The 18,949-nt window shown below is 37.4% G+C and overlaps 1 protein-coding gene across 3 annotated transcripts in view; it reads right to left on the reverse strand.

Annotated features, from left to right (window-relative positions):
* EIF5B (eukaryotic translation initiation factor 5B) overlaps positions 1-18,949 on the reverse strand; it is a 67,554-nt gene extending 48,605 nt beyond the window's left edge. For 2 of the 3 annotated variants that reach the window (XM_060027291.1, XM_060027290.1), the window contains exon 1: positions 18,725-18,905. In XM_060027291.1, coding sequence (XP_059883274.1) covers positions 18,725-18,759 — 35 coding nt within the window. In that variant the 5' untranslated portion in view covers positions 18,760-18,905. Of the gene's footprint in view, positions 1-3,245; positions 3,281-14,285; positions 14,337-18,724 lie in introns of all 3 variants that reach the window. The other variant, XM_060027292.1, reaches the window with a different exon arrangement.

Below are 18,949 nucleotides of genomic sequence, written 5' to 3' on the forward strand. Positions count from 1 at the left end.
TATTGCATATGTAGTTTTTTTAAGAAACAGCCAAACTACTTTCTAAAGTGGCTTCACCATTTAATATTCACAACAACAATGAATGGAGATGTGTATTTTTTCCACATCCAGTATTTAGTATTTTTCCACAACCAGCCGGTATTTAGCATTATGGCTACTTTTCCTTTAAGCTGTTCTAATAGATGTGTGGTGCTATCAAGGTCTTCCTTTGCATTTCCTTAAAGGCTAGTGAAGTTAAACATTTTTTGGTCTACTTTGCCATACATATACATTCCGTGAAATGTGTCTTCATATCTTTTACCCTTTTCTAATTGGATTGATTTTCTTTTAATGTTGAGTTTTGAGAACTCTTTATATGCCCTTTATGAGTCATCAGTCAGCTATGTGGTTTACATATACTTTCTTCCAATTTGTAGCTTGCCTTTTCATCCACTTAACAGGGTTTTTTAACCAGAGCAAAAATTTTGAATTTTCATGAGGTACCATTTATCAAGCTTTTTCTTTATGCTTTTGGTGTCATGAAAAAGAACTCTGCACCAACTCATAGGTCCTGAAGATTTTTAACTATGTTATATTCCAAAAGTTGGGTATTTTAATGTTTTGTATTTTGATCTTTTGCCTATGGTTATCCAACTGCTCCAGCAACATTTCAACTATCCATCCTATATACATAAAATTGCTTTTGCACCTTTGTCAAAATCCACTTGGCTATACTTGTATGGGGCTATTTCTAAGTCCTCTATTCTGCTCTATTGATTTATGTCTTTCCCTCTGACACTAATAAACTGTCATGATTAAGGTAGCTACACAAAAAGTCTTGAAATCAGAGTGATTGCTTTTATTCTTCTTTTTCAGAATTGTTTTATCTATTATTAATTCCTTCAAACTTTTCAAATAAAATTTGGAATATTCTTGTGTGAATTTACAAAAAGAATCTTGCTGTAATTTTTTTAATATTATTTTTTTTTAATTTTTGGCTGTGTTGGGTCTTTGTTGCTGTGCACGGGCTTTCTCTAGTTGTGGTGAGTGGGGGCCACTCTTCATTGTGGTCCATGGGCTTCTCATTGCCGTGGCTTCTCTTGCTTCAGAGCACGGGCTCTAGGTGCGTGGGCTTCAGTAGTTGCAGCACACGGGCTCAGCAGCTGTGGCACACAGGCTTAGCTGCTCCACGGCATGTGGGAACTTCCCGGACCAGGGCTCGAACCCATGTCCCCTGCATTGGCAGGTGGATTCTTAACCACTGCGCAACCAGGGAAGTCCGTCTTGCTGTAATTTTAATAGTAACTGCATTAACTGTATGTGAATTTAAAGAAAACCAACATCTTTATTATGTTGAGTTTTCCAATCCATGAACACCATATTTCTCCATTTATTTAGATCTTCTTTGATTTCTTTCATCAGTGTTTTGCGATTTTCACAAAATTCGTATTTAATTTTTAAAGTAATCTGAAGTGGTATTTTTAATTTCTGTTTCTACATACTCATTTCTAATATACAAAATGTGACTGAATTTTTTTATGTTTATCTGGTATACTGCAACCTTGTTGAACCCACTTATTAGTTCTTTGCACTAAGCAAGGAGTTATGATTTGAAATTAAAAGTACAACCCACCCCCCCAAAAAAACTAGACTTCATCAAAATTTAGAATATTTGCTGTGCAAAAGACCATATGAAGGGAATTTAAAAAAACAAGCCACAAAGTGGAAGAAAATATCTGCAAACTACATATCTGAAAAAAAACCTAGTATCTAGACTATGTAAAGAACTCTCAAAACACATCAGTAAAAACCCAAACAATCCAATTAGAAAATGGACAAAAGGCATGAAAAGACATTTCACTAAAGAGTATTTACAGATGGCAAATAAAGGATGTTCCACATCAATAGCCATTTGGAAAATGCAAATTAAAATCACAATGGGATATCACTACACCATCAGAATGTCCTCTCCCCAAACAACAGTGGTAATAACCAGTGTTTGCTGAAGATGAAGAGGACCTGGATCACGCACACATTGCTAGTGAAAATGTAAGCTGGTACAGCCACTCTGGAAAACAGTATCATTTTCCTGGAAAACTAAAAATGTACTTACCATATAACCCAGCAATTGCACTCATGCACATTTATCCCAGGGTAACAAAAAATTTATCTCATGCAGAAACTTGTAGACAAATGCTTGTAGCAGCTTCATTTGCAACAGCCAAAAACTGGAAACAACCCACATGTCCTTCACAATGGGTGAATGGTTAAATAAACTGTGGTTCATCCCCATTCCATGGAATACTATTCAGCAATAAAATGGAATGAACTATTGATACATGCAACAACTTGGACGGATCGCAAGAAAATCAGACTGACTGGAAAGAAGCCAATTCCCAGAGGTTATATACATATATGATTCCACTTATAAAATTTTTTATTTTCAAAAATTCATATAAGTACAGAAAAGATTCATGGTTACTAGGGTTTAGTGAGAGGAGGTGCACAGAAAGGAGATGATTATGGTTACAAATGAACAACATGAGAGATCCTTGCAGTGATGGTCTGTATTTTGACTGTGGTAGTGAATATACAAATCTGCACATGTGATAATACTGTATAACACTAAACACAAACATACACGTGTGCTAGTGCAAGTGAAACTGGGAAAATCTGAATATGATCAGTGAACTATATCAGTGTCAATATCCAAGTTGTGATACTGTACCGTTTTACAAGATGTTATCATTAGAGGAAACCAAATAAAAGACACAGGAATCCCTCTGTATTAATTCTTACAACTGCGTGTGAATCTATAATAATCTTAAAAGTTTAATTAACAAAACTGAACACTGTTTAAAGGAGAAGGCAAACCTCAAACTGAGAAAAAAAAATGTTTGCAATACATATATCTGATGAAAGATTTGTCTATAATATATAAAAAAATTCCTATGACCCAACATTAAAGAACACAATTTTTAAATGGGCAAATGATTTCAACACTTAACCAAATGAGATATAATGATGGGAAATAAACACATGACAAGATGGTCAGTAACACTAGCTAATAAGGAAATGTAAACAAAATCACAATGAGATGCCACTACACAGCCACCAGAATGACTAAAATGAAGGGCTGATAATATTAAGTGTTGAGAGAGGATGTGGAGCAACTGGAACACACCTCAAGAGAGAATGCAAAACTGGCGCAGCCACTTTGGAAAAGACAGTTTGGCAGTTTCTTCAAGTTAAACATACACACTTACCATATGACCCAGCAATCCCACTCCCAGGTATTTACCTAAGAGAAACGAAAACATATGTCCACACAAAGACTTGTACTCAAATGTTCACAGCAGCTTTATTCATAATCACAAGAAGCTGGGAAAAAAACCCTAAATATCCAACTACCAGATAATTCATAAACAAATTGTCATCTACCCACACAAAAGGATACTACTCAATGATAAAAGTAAAGAATGTTACACACACCAACATGGATGAATCTCAAGAGATTATTTCACGTGACACCCAGCCAGCCAATAAAGGCTACATTCTCTATGATTCTAGTTATAGGAATTTTTAGAAAAGTGAAAACTACAGTGACCCCCCCCCACACACAAAACACAAAAGCTACAGTGATTTTTGGCCAGAAAGGACTGCCTACAAAGGGTCATGAGGGAACTTTTTGGGTTAATGGAAATATTCAGTATCATGATTGTGGTGAAAGAAGCACAACTGTATAATTTATCAAAGTTTATTAACGCCACACTTTAACTTTGTGTATTTTATGTCAATTACACCTCAAAGAAGAGAATTTAAATTTCTAGGGATACTATAAAAACGGATGAGAAGTTACAGAATGGATTTATCAGTTTACTGAAAACAGTTAAGGTTAAAATTACATATACCTAATATAAGTCATTTTAACCATTTTTATAAGTTATGAAAATAAGAATCAACATATAATATTTTTATAACACCTTAATTTCTATTAACACAATGTAATATGTAACTAAAATGACATTACTGTGAAGGAATCTTTTAAAAACATGGTATTTCTTTATTAATTGTATGTAAAAGGCATGTGATCAACTTTGGTGCTTGGCTTTTTGGAATAATCAAAAATCATGCATAAAAATAAAAAATGAGACACTTCACTTTGAGATCAATACACTAAAGCCTTTTAAATACACATAATATAACCAAAAAAAACGTTCATTGTAAAGAAGTAAAAGAAAAATTAACCTGTTTGCAAATCTCCTCTCAACTCCAAACTGGCAAATTTTATTTATTAATGACAGACATTTTCCACTAAAAAGTTGTCTGATTTAAGTTCTACAAGAACATAGGAAATCCAACCCTTTCCCAAATTATTCCACAATTCAAAATCTCCAAGCTTCCTAGGATTCTCTCCTACCAACCCCTCTTCTCCAATGTCTCTTTATTTTTACCCTCTGAGGAGGTCTTACATCCTGGCTCAAAATTTCTCTGACACTAAGAGGTGGGGGTCTATGCCCCTCCCCTTTAATATGAGACTGTGTGACTGTTTACTCAACAGAATATGGCAGAAATGATGTTACAGTTTCTAAGCCCAGGCCTTGTACTTCCGGGCTCTTGAGACATTCACTGCCAAGCTAATGAGGATGTCCAGGCCACATAGAGAGGCCAAGGATAGGTGTTCCAGCTGACGTGCCAACCAACAGCGACTATCAACCACCAGAAGTGAGTGATGTGCAAGTGAGATAGCCTTTAAGATGACTCCATCACAGTCATCATTTACCTGCAACCACATGGAGACCTCCAAGCAAGACCAATCTGAGCTCAGTCAACCCTCAGAACCAAGAGAGACGATGATTTTTGTTGTTTTAAAGAACTAAGTTTGGGATGACCTGTTATGATACAATAATAACTGAAGCACTCACATATTTCCTTCTGTTCCTAATGGATACCAGGGCCTACAGAAGTAGAAACCACACCAGTCCTTCTTCTCTCCCCACCAACTTGACCAAAAAAATTGTTCGTAATCTATAAGTACTGAGGGAAGACATGGTGATATCTAACTCTTTGCACTTTACTTTGGTTTCCGCTCCTCGCCTGAAACAGGCTCAATAAGAACAAACAAGAGGAAAAACATAAGGAGGAATCCCATTCTTTACTCCTAACTCTATCCCAGCAGTGCCAGTAGCAATAAAGGAAACAGGGAAATCTAGTCCTGCCTTCTCCATAAGATGCCTTTTGGCATCTCTTTTCCTCCAACCTCCATCTCTTCTTACCCAGCACTCCTTGACAACAGTTACATATACAAACAGGAAAAACAAGACGAAAGAGGGAAAAGCCCAGCAGTCATTGCTCCTCACTAGCTCTCACCATTTGCACCACAGAACCCAACAGTTCTCACTCCCCACTCCCTCAATGGAGTTCTATCTTAAGCACCACAACCCATTAATAAATTCAGAGGTACCCAATCATGTCTTTAAAAAAAAAAAAAAAAGCCCTCTGAGCTTAAAACTTCCTTATGAACTGGGTCTTGACGTCTTTAAAAGGCATGTGAAACCATACTGCATTGTACAATGCAAGCAAACAGAATGTATCTCATTACCTTCCACAAAATTCAGCCTAATTCTCCACTTTCTAAATACCTCATAGTTGAAGCGGTAAGAATACAAAAGCAAGTATAAGCGTCATCTTGTAGACCTCCAAATATATATAATCTAAGTTCACACATTTTTATGGATTCCAATGTGTTTAACTATAAAATCAGTTCAGGGCAGCTTTGTCAAACCAGAACGAGTACCCTCAAAGGGGGCAGGTGAGATGGGTTAGGAGGGGGAAACGCAGGGTTGTGGGTAATTTCAGAAGACTGAAAATTCTCCCCAGTAACTTTTATCTGTTTAATTTGTTTTAATTTTAATATGATAATAAAGATTTAAGATGAACATTCCATGAAGCATATGGATAGACACTTTATCACAGTTCACTGTCATAGAATATCAACCAAAGCTTTTGTTTACAAACCTCCACTAAGTTGTTTCACATTGACGAAAAAGAGCAGAAGCAGACTTAATATGTAAATTAAACATTTTAGCCAAGAGAAGGTGCTATAAAACAAAGGTGAAAATCATTAGTTCATACTGAAAAAGATTAGAAAAATTGAGTTCTTACTAGTATATGCATGCTGAACTCAAAAGAAGTCCATTATAGGAGGCAATACTTTCACAATAAAATAGTGATTTAGATCCTGCTACTCAAAAGAATAATTCCAAGATAAGCAGCATTAGTATCACGTCGTTAGAAATGCAAAATCTTAGGTGCCACCCAAGACTTACTACATCAAAATCCTCATTTCAACAAGACCCACAGGTGAATCACATGCACATTAAAATATGAGAAGCACTGGTTTAGAATCAACAAAACACTATCATTCACATCAATACTGCAAATTTGAACTTCAAAAATTTTTATATTTGTTACTGTTTGATATAAGTGTATTTAGGGTTTCATAACTGCCTAAGAGGTAAGTTTATACTTAGTTTTGGGCCTGAAGATATATATATAAGCAATATTAACAATTTAAGTCAACATTCTCAATTAACACCTTAAGGACACAAGTTATGTTCTAAATTAATTGATTAGACTGAGCACTTCCGGCACTCACAGATAGTGAACTCATAGTCTTTGTATTCCGTAAAAGTAACTCTGGTCCTTAATCACTGTTAAAGGATTCTTCCCACCTAATTTCCTTTTGTAACACCTGGCATAACCAAACAAATATTAATAAAATTTTGATGCAGGTAACCACTCTCAGGAGAGGGTACTTCTCACTTGCTGAACAACATCATCATTAGAATGGTCTGGCTGCACCTGTGTGCAGGCACTAGCTAAGCAACTGAAGATCTTGGATACTCTTCATCATCAACCCTTGCTTCTCAAGAGACAGAAACATACAGCACACTCCCATTCCTTCCAATCTGGCTTGCTCTCCTGACGGCAGATTTAATTACAAAGGGATCTGGAAGACATATGTAATAACTTTAGGAGGGAAATTTGAAATCTCAAGGGTAGCACTCCCATACTTAACCTAAACTTCACATTCTCCCTTCATCTCCTCACTGTATTATCTGTGCATATGCCTACTTGCTATATTAAAACGTAAGCTCCTCTGAGAACAGAAAACTCCTTTTTGTGTGCTCAATTCACCTCCCATTTTAAAAAATAAATTTATTTATTTTTGGGTGCACTGGGCCCTCGTTGCTGCATATGGGATTTCTCTAGTTATGGTGAGCGGGGTGGGGGTGGGGGGGGCTACTCCTCACTGCAGTGCGCAGGCTTCTTATTGCAGTGGCCTCTCCCGCTGTGGAGCACGAGCTCTAGGCCTCAGTAGTCATGGCACACAGGCTCAGTAGTTGTGGCACACGGGCCCAGTCGCTCCACAGCATATGGGATCTTCCCAGACCAGGGCTTGAACCCGTGTCCCCTACACTGGCAGGCAGATTCCCAACGACTGCGCCATCAGGGAAGTCCCCACCTCCCTACCTTTTACAACTAGCAACCAGCAGGGAATGTAACACATTCTTAACAGGCACTATTAAAGAAAAAGCCCTATTTTAGAATGGCAACCACAATTTTCATACAATTAGAAAGGCTCACCAGTTTCATCACTGAGGCTTAATAAAAACCTCATCTACCACCATAACAATTACTATATTTTGATCGTAGTAAAACTTCCAAATTGAATTTTCTGAAACAATAAATTCAAACACCAGTTTAAAAATCCCACTGAGAGAAAACTACAGCTACATTTTATTTACCTAACACAGACAAGGATCCTTTGTATGTGAATTTTCCAAATGAATGGAAACGTACCATTCTTTAAAATTCATATTTAAAATGTAAATCTTTCTTATAACTGATTATGTAACCCCCTGAAATATTTACAAATGTCTGGGGTTGTTTCAGTACAATGGGGAGAGGGAAGACGAGAGTGGGTAGGATGCAGATGAAACAAGGTTATCTGTGAATCAGTAATATCTGAAACTGGGTGATGGACAGGTGTGTTCATTAAACTATTCTACTTCTATATACGTTTGAAATTTTTTATTTAAGAAAATTTACACTATAGTAACCAAAACAATGTGGTACTGGTATAAGGATAAACATAAACATCAAAAGAATAAAACTGTCCAGAAATAAATCCATTCATCCATGGCCAATTGATTTGACAGTGGTGCCAAAACCAATCAATAGGGGAAGAAATAGTCTCTTCAACAACAATAACAAAAATTAGGTCAGCTGGATTGCATCAAAATTTAAAAACTTTTGTAAAAATGATACTATGTCAAGACAGTGAAAAGACAACCCACATAATGGGAGAAAATATTTACAAATCATGTACCTTATAAGGATCAAGTATCCTGAATATATAAAGAACTCTTAAAACTCAAGCGAAACAAGCTAATTTAAAAATGAGTAAAGGACTTGCACAGACATTTGTCCAAAGATATACAAATGACCAATGAATACATAGAAAGATGTTCAACATCATTAGTAACCAGGGAAATGCCAATCACAATGACAATGAGACACCACTTCACAATCGCTAGGATGGCTATTAATGGAAAAAAAAGGAACAGAATTGTTGGCAAAGATATGAAGAAATCAGAACCCTTGTACATTCTGGTGGTGCTGTAAAATGGTGCAGCTGCTGTAGAAAAGTTTGGTGGTTCCTCAAAAAGTTAAACATAGGATGATCTACCACTTCCACTCCTAGATATATACTATACTCAAAAGAACTGAAAACTGGTACTCAAACATCTAGACACAAATGTTCATAGCAGCACTTTTCACAATAGCCAAAAGGTGGAAACAACTGAAACATCCATCATCAGATGAATGGATAAACATTATGTGGTATATATACACAGTGGAATATTATTCAGCCATAAAAACAAAATGAAGTACTGATATATTCTGCACATAGATGAACCTCGAAAACATGCAAAATGAAAGAACCCACACACAAAAGGTTATACATGGTATGATTCCATTTATATGAAATATCCAGAATAGGTAAATCAAAAGACAGTATATTAGTGTTTGCTAAGGGCTCAGAGGAGGACAGAAAGGGAAAGTAACTGCTTAATGGATATAGGAACTCCTTTGGGGGTGATGAAAATGTTTTGAAACTAGACAGAGAAGACTGAACAACACCGTGAATGTACTAAATCTCACAGAATTGTACATTTAAAATGGTTACTTTTATGTTATATGAATTTAGCCTCAAAAAAATTTCACAAGGGCTTCCCTGGTGGCGCAGTGGTTGGGAGTCCGCCTGCCGATGCAGGGGACGCGGGTTCGTGTCCCGGTCCAGGAGGATCCCACATGCCTTGGAGCAGCTGGGCCCGTGGGCCATGGCCCCTGAGCCTGCGCGTCCGGAGCCTGTGCTCCGCAGCGGGAGAGGCCGCAGTGGTGAGAGGTCCGCGTACCGCCAAAAAAAAAAAAAAATTCACAAAACTGATTACGTGTTTCATACCAACCTGAATGGGAGTAAACTAATATAATTTAGCACTTCAGTCATCATTCAGGAGTGACAAGTTTGTAGGCCTGCAAAAGAATTTTGTTCTTAAACCAAACAACACAATGCCAACTGCTACTTACAAGTCTCTCTAATAACTCCCCTCCATTCTAATTACCAATAGGCTGAGATGACCAAGTTGTGAAAATTCTAAGTTCAGAGTGAGAACGTGAAAAGAAGACTTACACAGAAAAAAAAAAAAAGAATAACTTTAGCAGATACCTATAATGAAAGTGTGACTTTTAAACATTGTGAGCTACACCACAATGAAATGCAGGGTGAACCTCCTCTGCAACCTGGTTTGAAAAGCCATTGTGGAGTTGGAAATCTGAAATATGAACTGGATATTAAATATAAGAGAATTTGTGTTAATTGCACTAGGTGGGATAAGGGTATTATGGTTACATAAGGAAACATTTAGAGAGAAAATGTCAAGATGTCTATAAAATAAAATACATAAAGCAAAAATGAGGACAAAATACTGGTAATGATTAAATCTAGGTGATGCGTATATAAGAGTTCCTTATATTATTCCTTCAACTTTTCTGTGTGCTTGAAATTTTTATAATAAAAAGTTAAAATTTTAAACTTTAATCCCAACATTTCATTTTTTAAGACTTATTAGCTACTAATATGTCTGAAAGAGAAAATCACTTCTCTTAAATTCCTAAGAGAACAATGGATAATCCAGTAAGTATGTGTCTTTTTTCCCCCCAGGTTCATTCCTGACAAGTAATGCCTTCAAGTAACATCCAACCTTAAGTAAAAGGTCACTGACCTGAAGTGGGGGATTATAAAACAAAATACCAGACAATAGTACTACTGTCCTTGTACTGTTTTACAGGACTTTAAATATTGACTTTGTATATGCAAGGTATAAGTCAAACCACTTAAAAAAAAAATAGAAACAGCATGTATAAACTCTAACCCAAGATAAGAAGGGGGAAAAATAGAAACAAAGCATTGCAGAATTGGCACAAATAAAAAAACAAACCAGGATGGCTGAAATAAGATCAAATATATCATTAATCACAAGCAATGTGTAAGTAACTTTAAACTCTTAAAGGTGTTATCAAATTGGTTTAGTAAGAATTCAATTTTATGCAGTTTATCCAAAGACCTCAAACAAGTACATAGAAAGGTTAAAAGTTTAAAAAAAAAAATTAAATCCTCAACAAAACACTAGCAAACCAAATCCAAGAACATATAACAAGGATTGCACACCATGACCAACTGGGATATATCCCAGGATTGCAAAGTTGGTTCAACATATGAAAATTGATTAATGTAATCCACCATATATAAATGGTATAAGACACAAAAACCACATAATCATCTCACAGATGAAGAGACAGCAATGTAACAAAATCCAACATCCATTCACGGGGCGGGGGGCGGGATGGGGGGACACACCTAACACAATGCGAAAAACTGAAAGCTTCCCCCCCATCCCATGATCAGAAACAAGAAAAGAATGGCCATTCTCCCCATTCAGTACAACACTGTACAGCAGGATCTAGCCAGAGCTTAAGGTAAGATAAAGAAATAAAAACCATTTAGATTGGAAAAGAAGGAGAAAACTATCTGAACTTGCAGTGGCAGGACCATGTACATAGAAAATTCTAAGGAATCCACATACACAACAAAAAAAATTCAAGCTAATATATGAGTTCAGTAAGATTGCAGAACAGATCAATATATAAAAATCAACTGTATTTAAACTGTGTACTAGCAATAAACAATCTGAAAATGAAATTAAAAAATAATTCCACTTATGATAGCATAAAAAAAATTAAATGCCTCAGAATAATTTTTTAGAAGAGTTGCAAATGTTGTACTCTGAGAACTACAAAAAATCATTGAAAGAAAACCTGAAAACCTAAATAAGTGGAAAGACATTCCATGTTCATGGATCTCAAGGCATAACATTGGCAATACTCCCAAAATTAATCTACAGAAGAAATCCAATCTCAATCAAAATCCCAGCTGCCCCCCCCCCTTTTTTTTGCAGTAATTGAGAGATTCTAATTGTAAAATCTGTATGGAAATGCAAGGAACCCAGAATAGCCAAAACAATCTCAAAAAAGAACAAAGAGAAATCACACTTCCCAATTTCAAAACTTAATACCAAAGCTGTAGTAATCAAGATAGTGTGATACTGCCATCAGGATAGACATACAGATCAATGGAACAGAACTGAGACTCCAGAAATAAAATCCTACATATACGGTCAATTGATTTGATCAAGGAATTAGAGGAGTAATAGTCTTTTTTTTTTAAATGGTGCTGGGACGATTGAATATCCACACGCGAAGAATGAAGTTGGACCCCTACCTCACACAATATAAAAAAAATTAACCCCAAATGGCTCAAAGGTCTAAATGTAAGAATTAAAACTGTAAAACTAGAAGAAAAATAGTAAATCTTCATGACCTTAGATTTGGTGATGATTTCTTAGATCTGACACCAAAAGCACAAGCAGCCAAAGAAAAAATAGATAAATCGGGCTTTTTAGAAACTTTTGTTCTACAAACGACACCAAGAAAGTGAAACAACAACCTCCTATGGGAGAAAATAATGACAGCCCAGAGAATGGGAGAAAATATTTGAAAATCATATCTGATAAAGGATTTGTATCTAGAGTATATAAAGCACTTATTCCTCAATAATAAAGAACTCAATTTTAAAATGGGCAAGGGATCTGAATAGACAGTTCTCCAAACAAGACATACAGATGTCCAATAAACACATGAAAAGATACTCAACATCTCAAGCCATCATGAAGTGCAGACCAACCAAAAGTCACAATAAGATACCACTTCACACCTACTAGAATGGCTATAATCAAAAAGTCAGATGATAACGAGTGTTGATGAGGATATAGAGAAACTGAAACTCTAACACACTGTTGGTTGGACTATAAAATGGAGCAGCAGCTTTGGCAGTTCCTGGAAAAAAAGTAAAACTACTTGGCAGTTCCTAAAAAAGTTAAACATAGAGTTACTCTACGACCCAGCAATTTCACTCCTAGGTATATACCCCAAAGAATTGAAAACACAAGTCCACACAAAAACTTATACACGGATTTTTTTAGCAGTATTATTCGTAACAGCCAAAAAGTGGAACAACCTTGAATCCATTAACTGATGTATGGACTGGTAAATAAAATGTGGCACACCCATACAATGAATCCTTAGAACATGTGATTCTAGACTTAGAAAAAATTCCAACTACTGCAGTATCATCAATCACATCTATTAGTTTCATCAGAGCTCAGTACCCGAAACCTAATGACACAAATTTAATTAACACAGTACTTATTGTATTTTCAGAGACTGTTTATATAAAGTTTACAGTACGAAGGTAGTTTCAAAAACAGAAAAAACAAACATTATTTTAAATCTCAATAGAAAGTATCTTTCTATCACCAAAGGGAGATTTGAAAACCAATGATTCTAAACAATGACTGCTACCTGGGTGAAAAGTAGGGATTCCTCTGAAAAAATATACCTGAAATTTTATATACCATGTCTGAAATGGGAAGGAATGAAACATTAAATCATCACTGTTTTCACTTTAAACAGACAGGCTATGAGACAGGCAGTTATTCAACTAAGGTTAAGTGAGAAAATTTTTTTAAAGGAATTCTGGCACTGATTGACCTATGGACAACGGCTGTCATTCTTCTATTCTCCCTCCTTTGTTAAACTGTTCCTCTGTAACAGTTGCTTCACCAGTAAAGATCCTTTGGGAAGTCTACATTTTGGAGTAGCAGGATTTCTTAAATCAGCTAGTGCAGCACAGTTTAAAAAAAAAACAAAACCACAGGTTCTGAGGTCTGGTTTGGCTTAACAGCTGAGAGGCTCTAAGCCTCAAGCACATTATTATGCTAAATCTGTTTCCTCTTCTATATGTTATAAAGTAGTTCTTTTATCTTTATACCTTTCCCTTCCTCCAGATTCTCAAACTGGTTACAGCATAGTTATTTCTTCTACATTAAGTGTCTTCATTATTAAAATTATGTAAATACTGTGATTACTGCTAGAGCAAGTAGTATACTGTGATTATTTCAATAGTTCAAAATACCTGATTTGAAATTTCTTAACAGTACATATTTGACACAAGGCATAAGTTAGAAAGGGAGGGAAAAAGGAGTCATTTGTGTGTCACTAACTAAAACATTTGAATGCTGCTGTAATGTCTCTAATTTTTCTCCCTGGTCTCCCCCTCTGTTATATATTATCACAAACTAATAACCAAATCACAGTTAAGGCCTCATCCTTTAATAACAGCTACTTTTAATAATAAGAGAGAGTTAAGTTGGTCAGACCATCTTGAAAAAAAGTTTTCCTACATTAACAGCAACCAAAACTATAAGACACCTAGGAATAAACCAAACAAGAAATATCCTTAAAGGTTCAACTGAAGAAAATAAAGTTTTACTGATAATTAACCAAATAAAGAAGCATGTCATGTTACTAATTTGTTCATCACTACATTTCAGCACCTAGAACAACAGCTGGCACTTAACTGCTTAAACAGACAATATATTTCTTGAAGGGAATGATTCAATACCATAAAGATGTAAGTGTACCAAATAATCTAAAAACTTAATGGGACTCCCAATTAAAATCAGTCCCAACAGACTTTTAATAGACCTTGATAAACTCACCTATTACATAAAAAAATTTAAAAATCATAAGTGGGTAAAATATCAAGAGCATGAACATACCCACAAATGTCTTAAGTTGTCCTCTGAGTGCTTCTCAAACATTCTAAGCACCTGTTGGACAAACATGAATGGAAGTCAAAAGGCTTGGGAAATGTCTCACAAATGCCTAAATCTGGTTTAGGAATTCCTAAATAAACAGTTCTCAGAGTAGTTCCCCCCAACACAATTCAGAGGGTCTAAGCTAATTCAAGGGGTCAAAACTATTTTCAACATAGTACTACGAGGCTATTAGCCTTTTTTTCATTCTCATTTCCTCATAACTGTACAGTGGTGTTTTCCAGAGGCCACACGATGTGTGATATTGCTACAGGATGAATCACAAGCAGACAAGAATCAAGCTATCTTCTACTAAGCCAGATAGTAAACATTTACAAAATGTTTACCACCACTCTCTTCATAAATTTTTGAAAATGATTATTTAACAGTGTTATTTATGTTAATGTGATGTTATTTTTACTTTTAAATCAATATATTTAAAGAACTTTTCAGTTTTAATTTGTAATATGGTAAGTACTGATTGACCTAACCCACATAAACAAAAGGCTTTTGGGTTCCTTAGTAATTTAGGAGAGTAAGGGGGTCCTAGGACCAAAAAGTTTGAGAACTGCTTTTCTAACCTAAGCAGACACTCAGTTCCTCAGTTAAACAATGCTTTGCCCAACGTATAGATCAACTGCCAGATTGGAATAAACTTAGAAGGCTAAGTAAAGCACAACTAGTGGGCAAGTAACATCAAAAGTAGCTACATTGGGATCCCCTGGTGGCGCAGTGGTTGAGAGTCCGCCTGCTGATGCAGGGGACACGTGTTCGTGCCCCAGTCCGGGAAGATCCCACATGCCGCAGAGCGGCTGGGCCCGTGAGCCATGGCCGTTGAGCCTGCGCGTCCGCAGCAGGAGAGGCCACAACAGTGAGAGGCCCGCATACTGCAAAAAAAAAAAAAAAAGTAGCTACATCAGCTCCCCAGAGATCACCAGTAGAGAAGGCAGAAGAGGTTTCTATAAGCTAACAAGCTAACAAGTTTATCATCTGCTTTCTTATTCATTTATGGCAAACTACGACTTCTTCCCGTCCTTCCACATATTGATTACCTAAAGTATCAATCTAGGAACAAGGTAAACCAAGAGAACTCTCAGATTATACATCTTTTTTTCTTTTTTGATCTAATGTATGCAGATAGTTTATTATTAATTCAAATATATTCAAATGAGAAATAAATTCCTTTGCTGAACTAGACTATTTGAACTGTTTGCCACTTGGACTACTTCCTCTCTGGGATGCTTTAGATGTTCTGGGATGCTTTAGATGTACCTGCTATGCTCACAGCTCCTCTGGACAGGTTCCTTAAGCAGATCACCATGCTTTCTATCCCAGAAGAGGGACCCGATACCCTGATCATACCTGGCTACAATGAATATCTGACACCAGGACAAAAATCTAAAACGTAGGCAGCTGTCTCAGAGATAGCCAGAACTCCCCCAAAAGGAGGAATTTTGCCAAGAATAATAGGAGCATTATGTGTAGTTAAAAACAAAGAGGTACTATACTAACTCACCACCAGCATAGAGAATCATAGCTGAAGATACCTGTACTCAATCCTGAAAGACCTCCTAATTCCTGAATGACATCCCCACCTTCATGTCTGACTGTGAGATAGGTGAAATAATGATCTTCCTTCCCTCTATATCCTTTGTGAGGGGGTATAGATGTATTAATCCCATTTATTAAGGTAATATACCACATTCCTTACAACCTGAAAAACATAACTACCACACTTGGGGGATTAAAAAAAGGGATCAGAATGAAGAATTGGAGGCTAATTGTGAAAAACTAGATAATCAGGATCATTTTTTCTCTGCACACATCAATAAGAGAACATTCATCATGTTATATAAATGGAAATGGTAAGACATTGCTACAACACACAAGATCCCATAAGATATGGTCCCATTATGTAAGCTGATTACTGGGAAGGTTATAGGAAGAAATGAAAATATTGGCCTTATATTTTGTCTATATGATCTGTGAATATTGAACCCTACCCCAGTCAACTGAAAAAGACAGGAAAACTGAACACCTATCAAAATCTCATTCTCAGAATTTCACAAGCTGAAACAAGATTCTAGAACTCAATGTTTAAACAAAGATCAGTCACTGATAAAACATATGTAATCCAAATAAAATTACTCAGATTAGATAGTAAAATCTAAATTTAAATAAACGCTGAGTGGCTAAAAATTTTAAATAACAATATAAGGATTAAAACACTCAAGTATTTTATGTTTTTTCCAAGAACTGAAAAGTGGCTCAAGGCCTTAACTTGATAGCTAATAAGCAGGTGCTCATTTCTCACCCAGTTCTTCCTGAGCAGAAACATGTCTGGCTTAGGACAGCTCAGAAGGGAAGGAGAGGTGGGAGGAGTCCACGAAGCATTAAAAAACAAACAAAAAAATTTGATATTGGCTTATGAGAAAGTGTGTTTTTCCATTACACTGCCACCATTTTTCCTTCAATACGAGACAAAAAGTAAACACTGCAGATTTAGTCGGAAAGGAAAAAAACCCAGTAGCATTCCTTCTATACTAACAAACCAATCATTTAACAGGCTCTAGTGTTTGCAATTTAAACTTTATGTCATCCAGGAAAACCTTTATGAATTAGGAAAAGACTTTCACTTTTCTATAAAAATACACACACAAAAATAAATCTCTCCTCTGAATAGCTTTTGTCCAATGTGAAAGAGCTTGAAAAACTGTAGCTAAAATAACATATACATAAATATTTTTTAATCTAAAGAACAAACTTCTGTAATTCTGATCCAAACAAACCAATTGTAAAACACAAAATGAAAAAAAAACCCACAAAACATAATTTTAATTAGAATCAGTGAAAACAGAAAACTGACTAGACAATTGATAATATTTAAGAAATCACTGTTAGTATTCCTTAGGCTTAATGATGACATTGTGATTGTGTCTTATGTTGTGTTCCTGTGGTTGTTTTTTTCCCTCAAGTATTTATCTTTCAGATACACCTGAAAGATTTACACCTGAAAGGATTTTGAGAGTTCTTTACCATATCCAGCAGAGATGAAACAGGGCCAGTCATGTGACAACAATGGTCGAAGCTGGGTAACTGGTACAGGAAGCTTTATTACACTCATCTCTATTTCTTGTATAAGGTCGAAGAAAAAAAGTATCCTAGGCACCAAAACACCCTGTCAAAAGCATAGAAATTTCTCTCCCACTAAATCACCCCAGAATTCTGCTTCTTTCTTCTTATCTGCTTTGATTAACAATAAGTTCTATTCTTGAAACCAATTAACTTCCTCCAATAGACCTGTAACTGAAATACAAGACTCACCTTGGTGTCTTTTTAACGCCATTCATCAGATAGGTGAAGGCCAGTGAGGACACAACCCAGGATTCCAACTCACAACTGGTAATCTGATTTTAACTTCAAGACCACATATCCGTTTTGAGTCAAAATGAACTATCACAGGTTGTTTTTGTCTTTTGAATTTCTCTTACTATCCCCAGTATTTGAACTAAGTTTGGTGAGTAGTACAGAAGGGTGAAAAGTAACAAATGTTCACTCCCAGGAAGTAAAACCCTTTCAATGAAAAGGGGTAAAGAACTCAACCGAATATGACACCCAGAAATGTTCCAATAATCTCAGGGTACGCAACTCTACATACATCCTTACGCTCCCTCGCCTCAGAAGTCTTTTAAATGGTTTAGAAAAGACCGACCCTGGTTGGTTTGTTTCATCTCCTCCTCCTTTCTTAGGGGAGGTGCTAGAGAGCAAAGAAATGACCAAAAGGCCGGAAGAAGGAACGCGAAAAGCATGGAGTCTGGACAATCAGCCCTTAAGTAATTGAAAGCTGTACCCAAATTAAATGAAGTTAAAGGGAGCTTGCTGCTACGCTCCTCCCGGTAACTCCAAGGCACCTGAGCGGCTCAGAGAGTGGGAACACCTGGCTGGAGACAGAGCGGATCCCAACTCCCTCTCTCGCCAAGAATTCATAGATACAAAGACATAAAAAGAACTCTTCCTGACCCCCAGCAAGAGTAGCGCCACGAAAACAACTCCCAACCTCCGAGCCACGCTGGCTGAGCCGGCCCCGCGGGGCCGCGAGCCCTGCCCCGCGGGGCCTCGAACCCCAAACGACTGCCCCGCTCCTCAGGCCGGACACCCCTTCTCCCGGGCCGGGCGAGGGGCAGCAAAGGGACGGAGTCTCGGCTGGGAACCCGCCCGCCGCTGAGGCCCTCCGCGCCCGCCCGGTACTGGGGTCTCGGGCCCGCGCCACCCACTGTGGGCCCCGGACGGTGCCCCGCGGGGCCGCTCTCGAGCCTCGACCCCGGTCCGCCGCGCGCCCACGGGACCCGCGCGCCGCCCTCAGCCGCGCCGGCCGCCGCCGTTGAAACCCCGACACCGGCTACCTGTCTTCGCTCTTGTTTTTCTGCTTCTTTCCCATCGTGTGTCAGCGGCGCTCGTAGCCCCAGCCCCTCTGTTCGGTCTCTCACAGACCCAGTGTCCCCCGGCCGACTTCGGTCTCCGCTCGGCTCCGTCCCCCACCGCGGTGCCGCCTCTCGCACCCGGCTCTCCACAGACCCGCGCACTGGGACAGGGCACATATGGTGTGAGCTCCGAGTGCGCAAGCGCAT

Source organism: Delphinus delphis, chromosome 12 (genome assembly GCF_949987515.2).
Source record: "Delphinus delphis chromosome 12, mDelDel1.2, whole genome shotgun sequence".
In the NCBI taxonomy this organism is placed as follows: domain Eukaryota; kingdom Metazoa; phylum Chordata; class Mammalia; order Artiodactyla; family Delphinidae; genus Delphinus; species Delphinus delphis.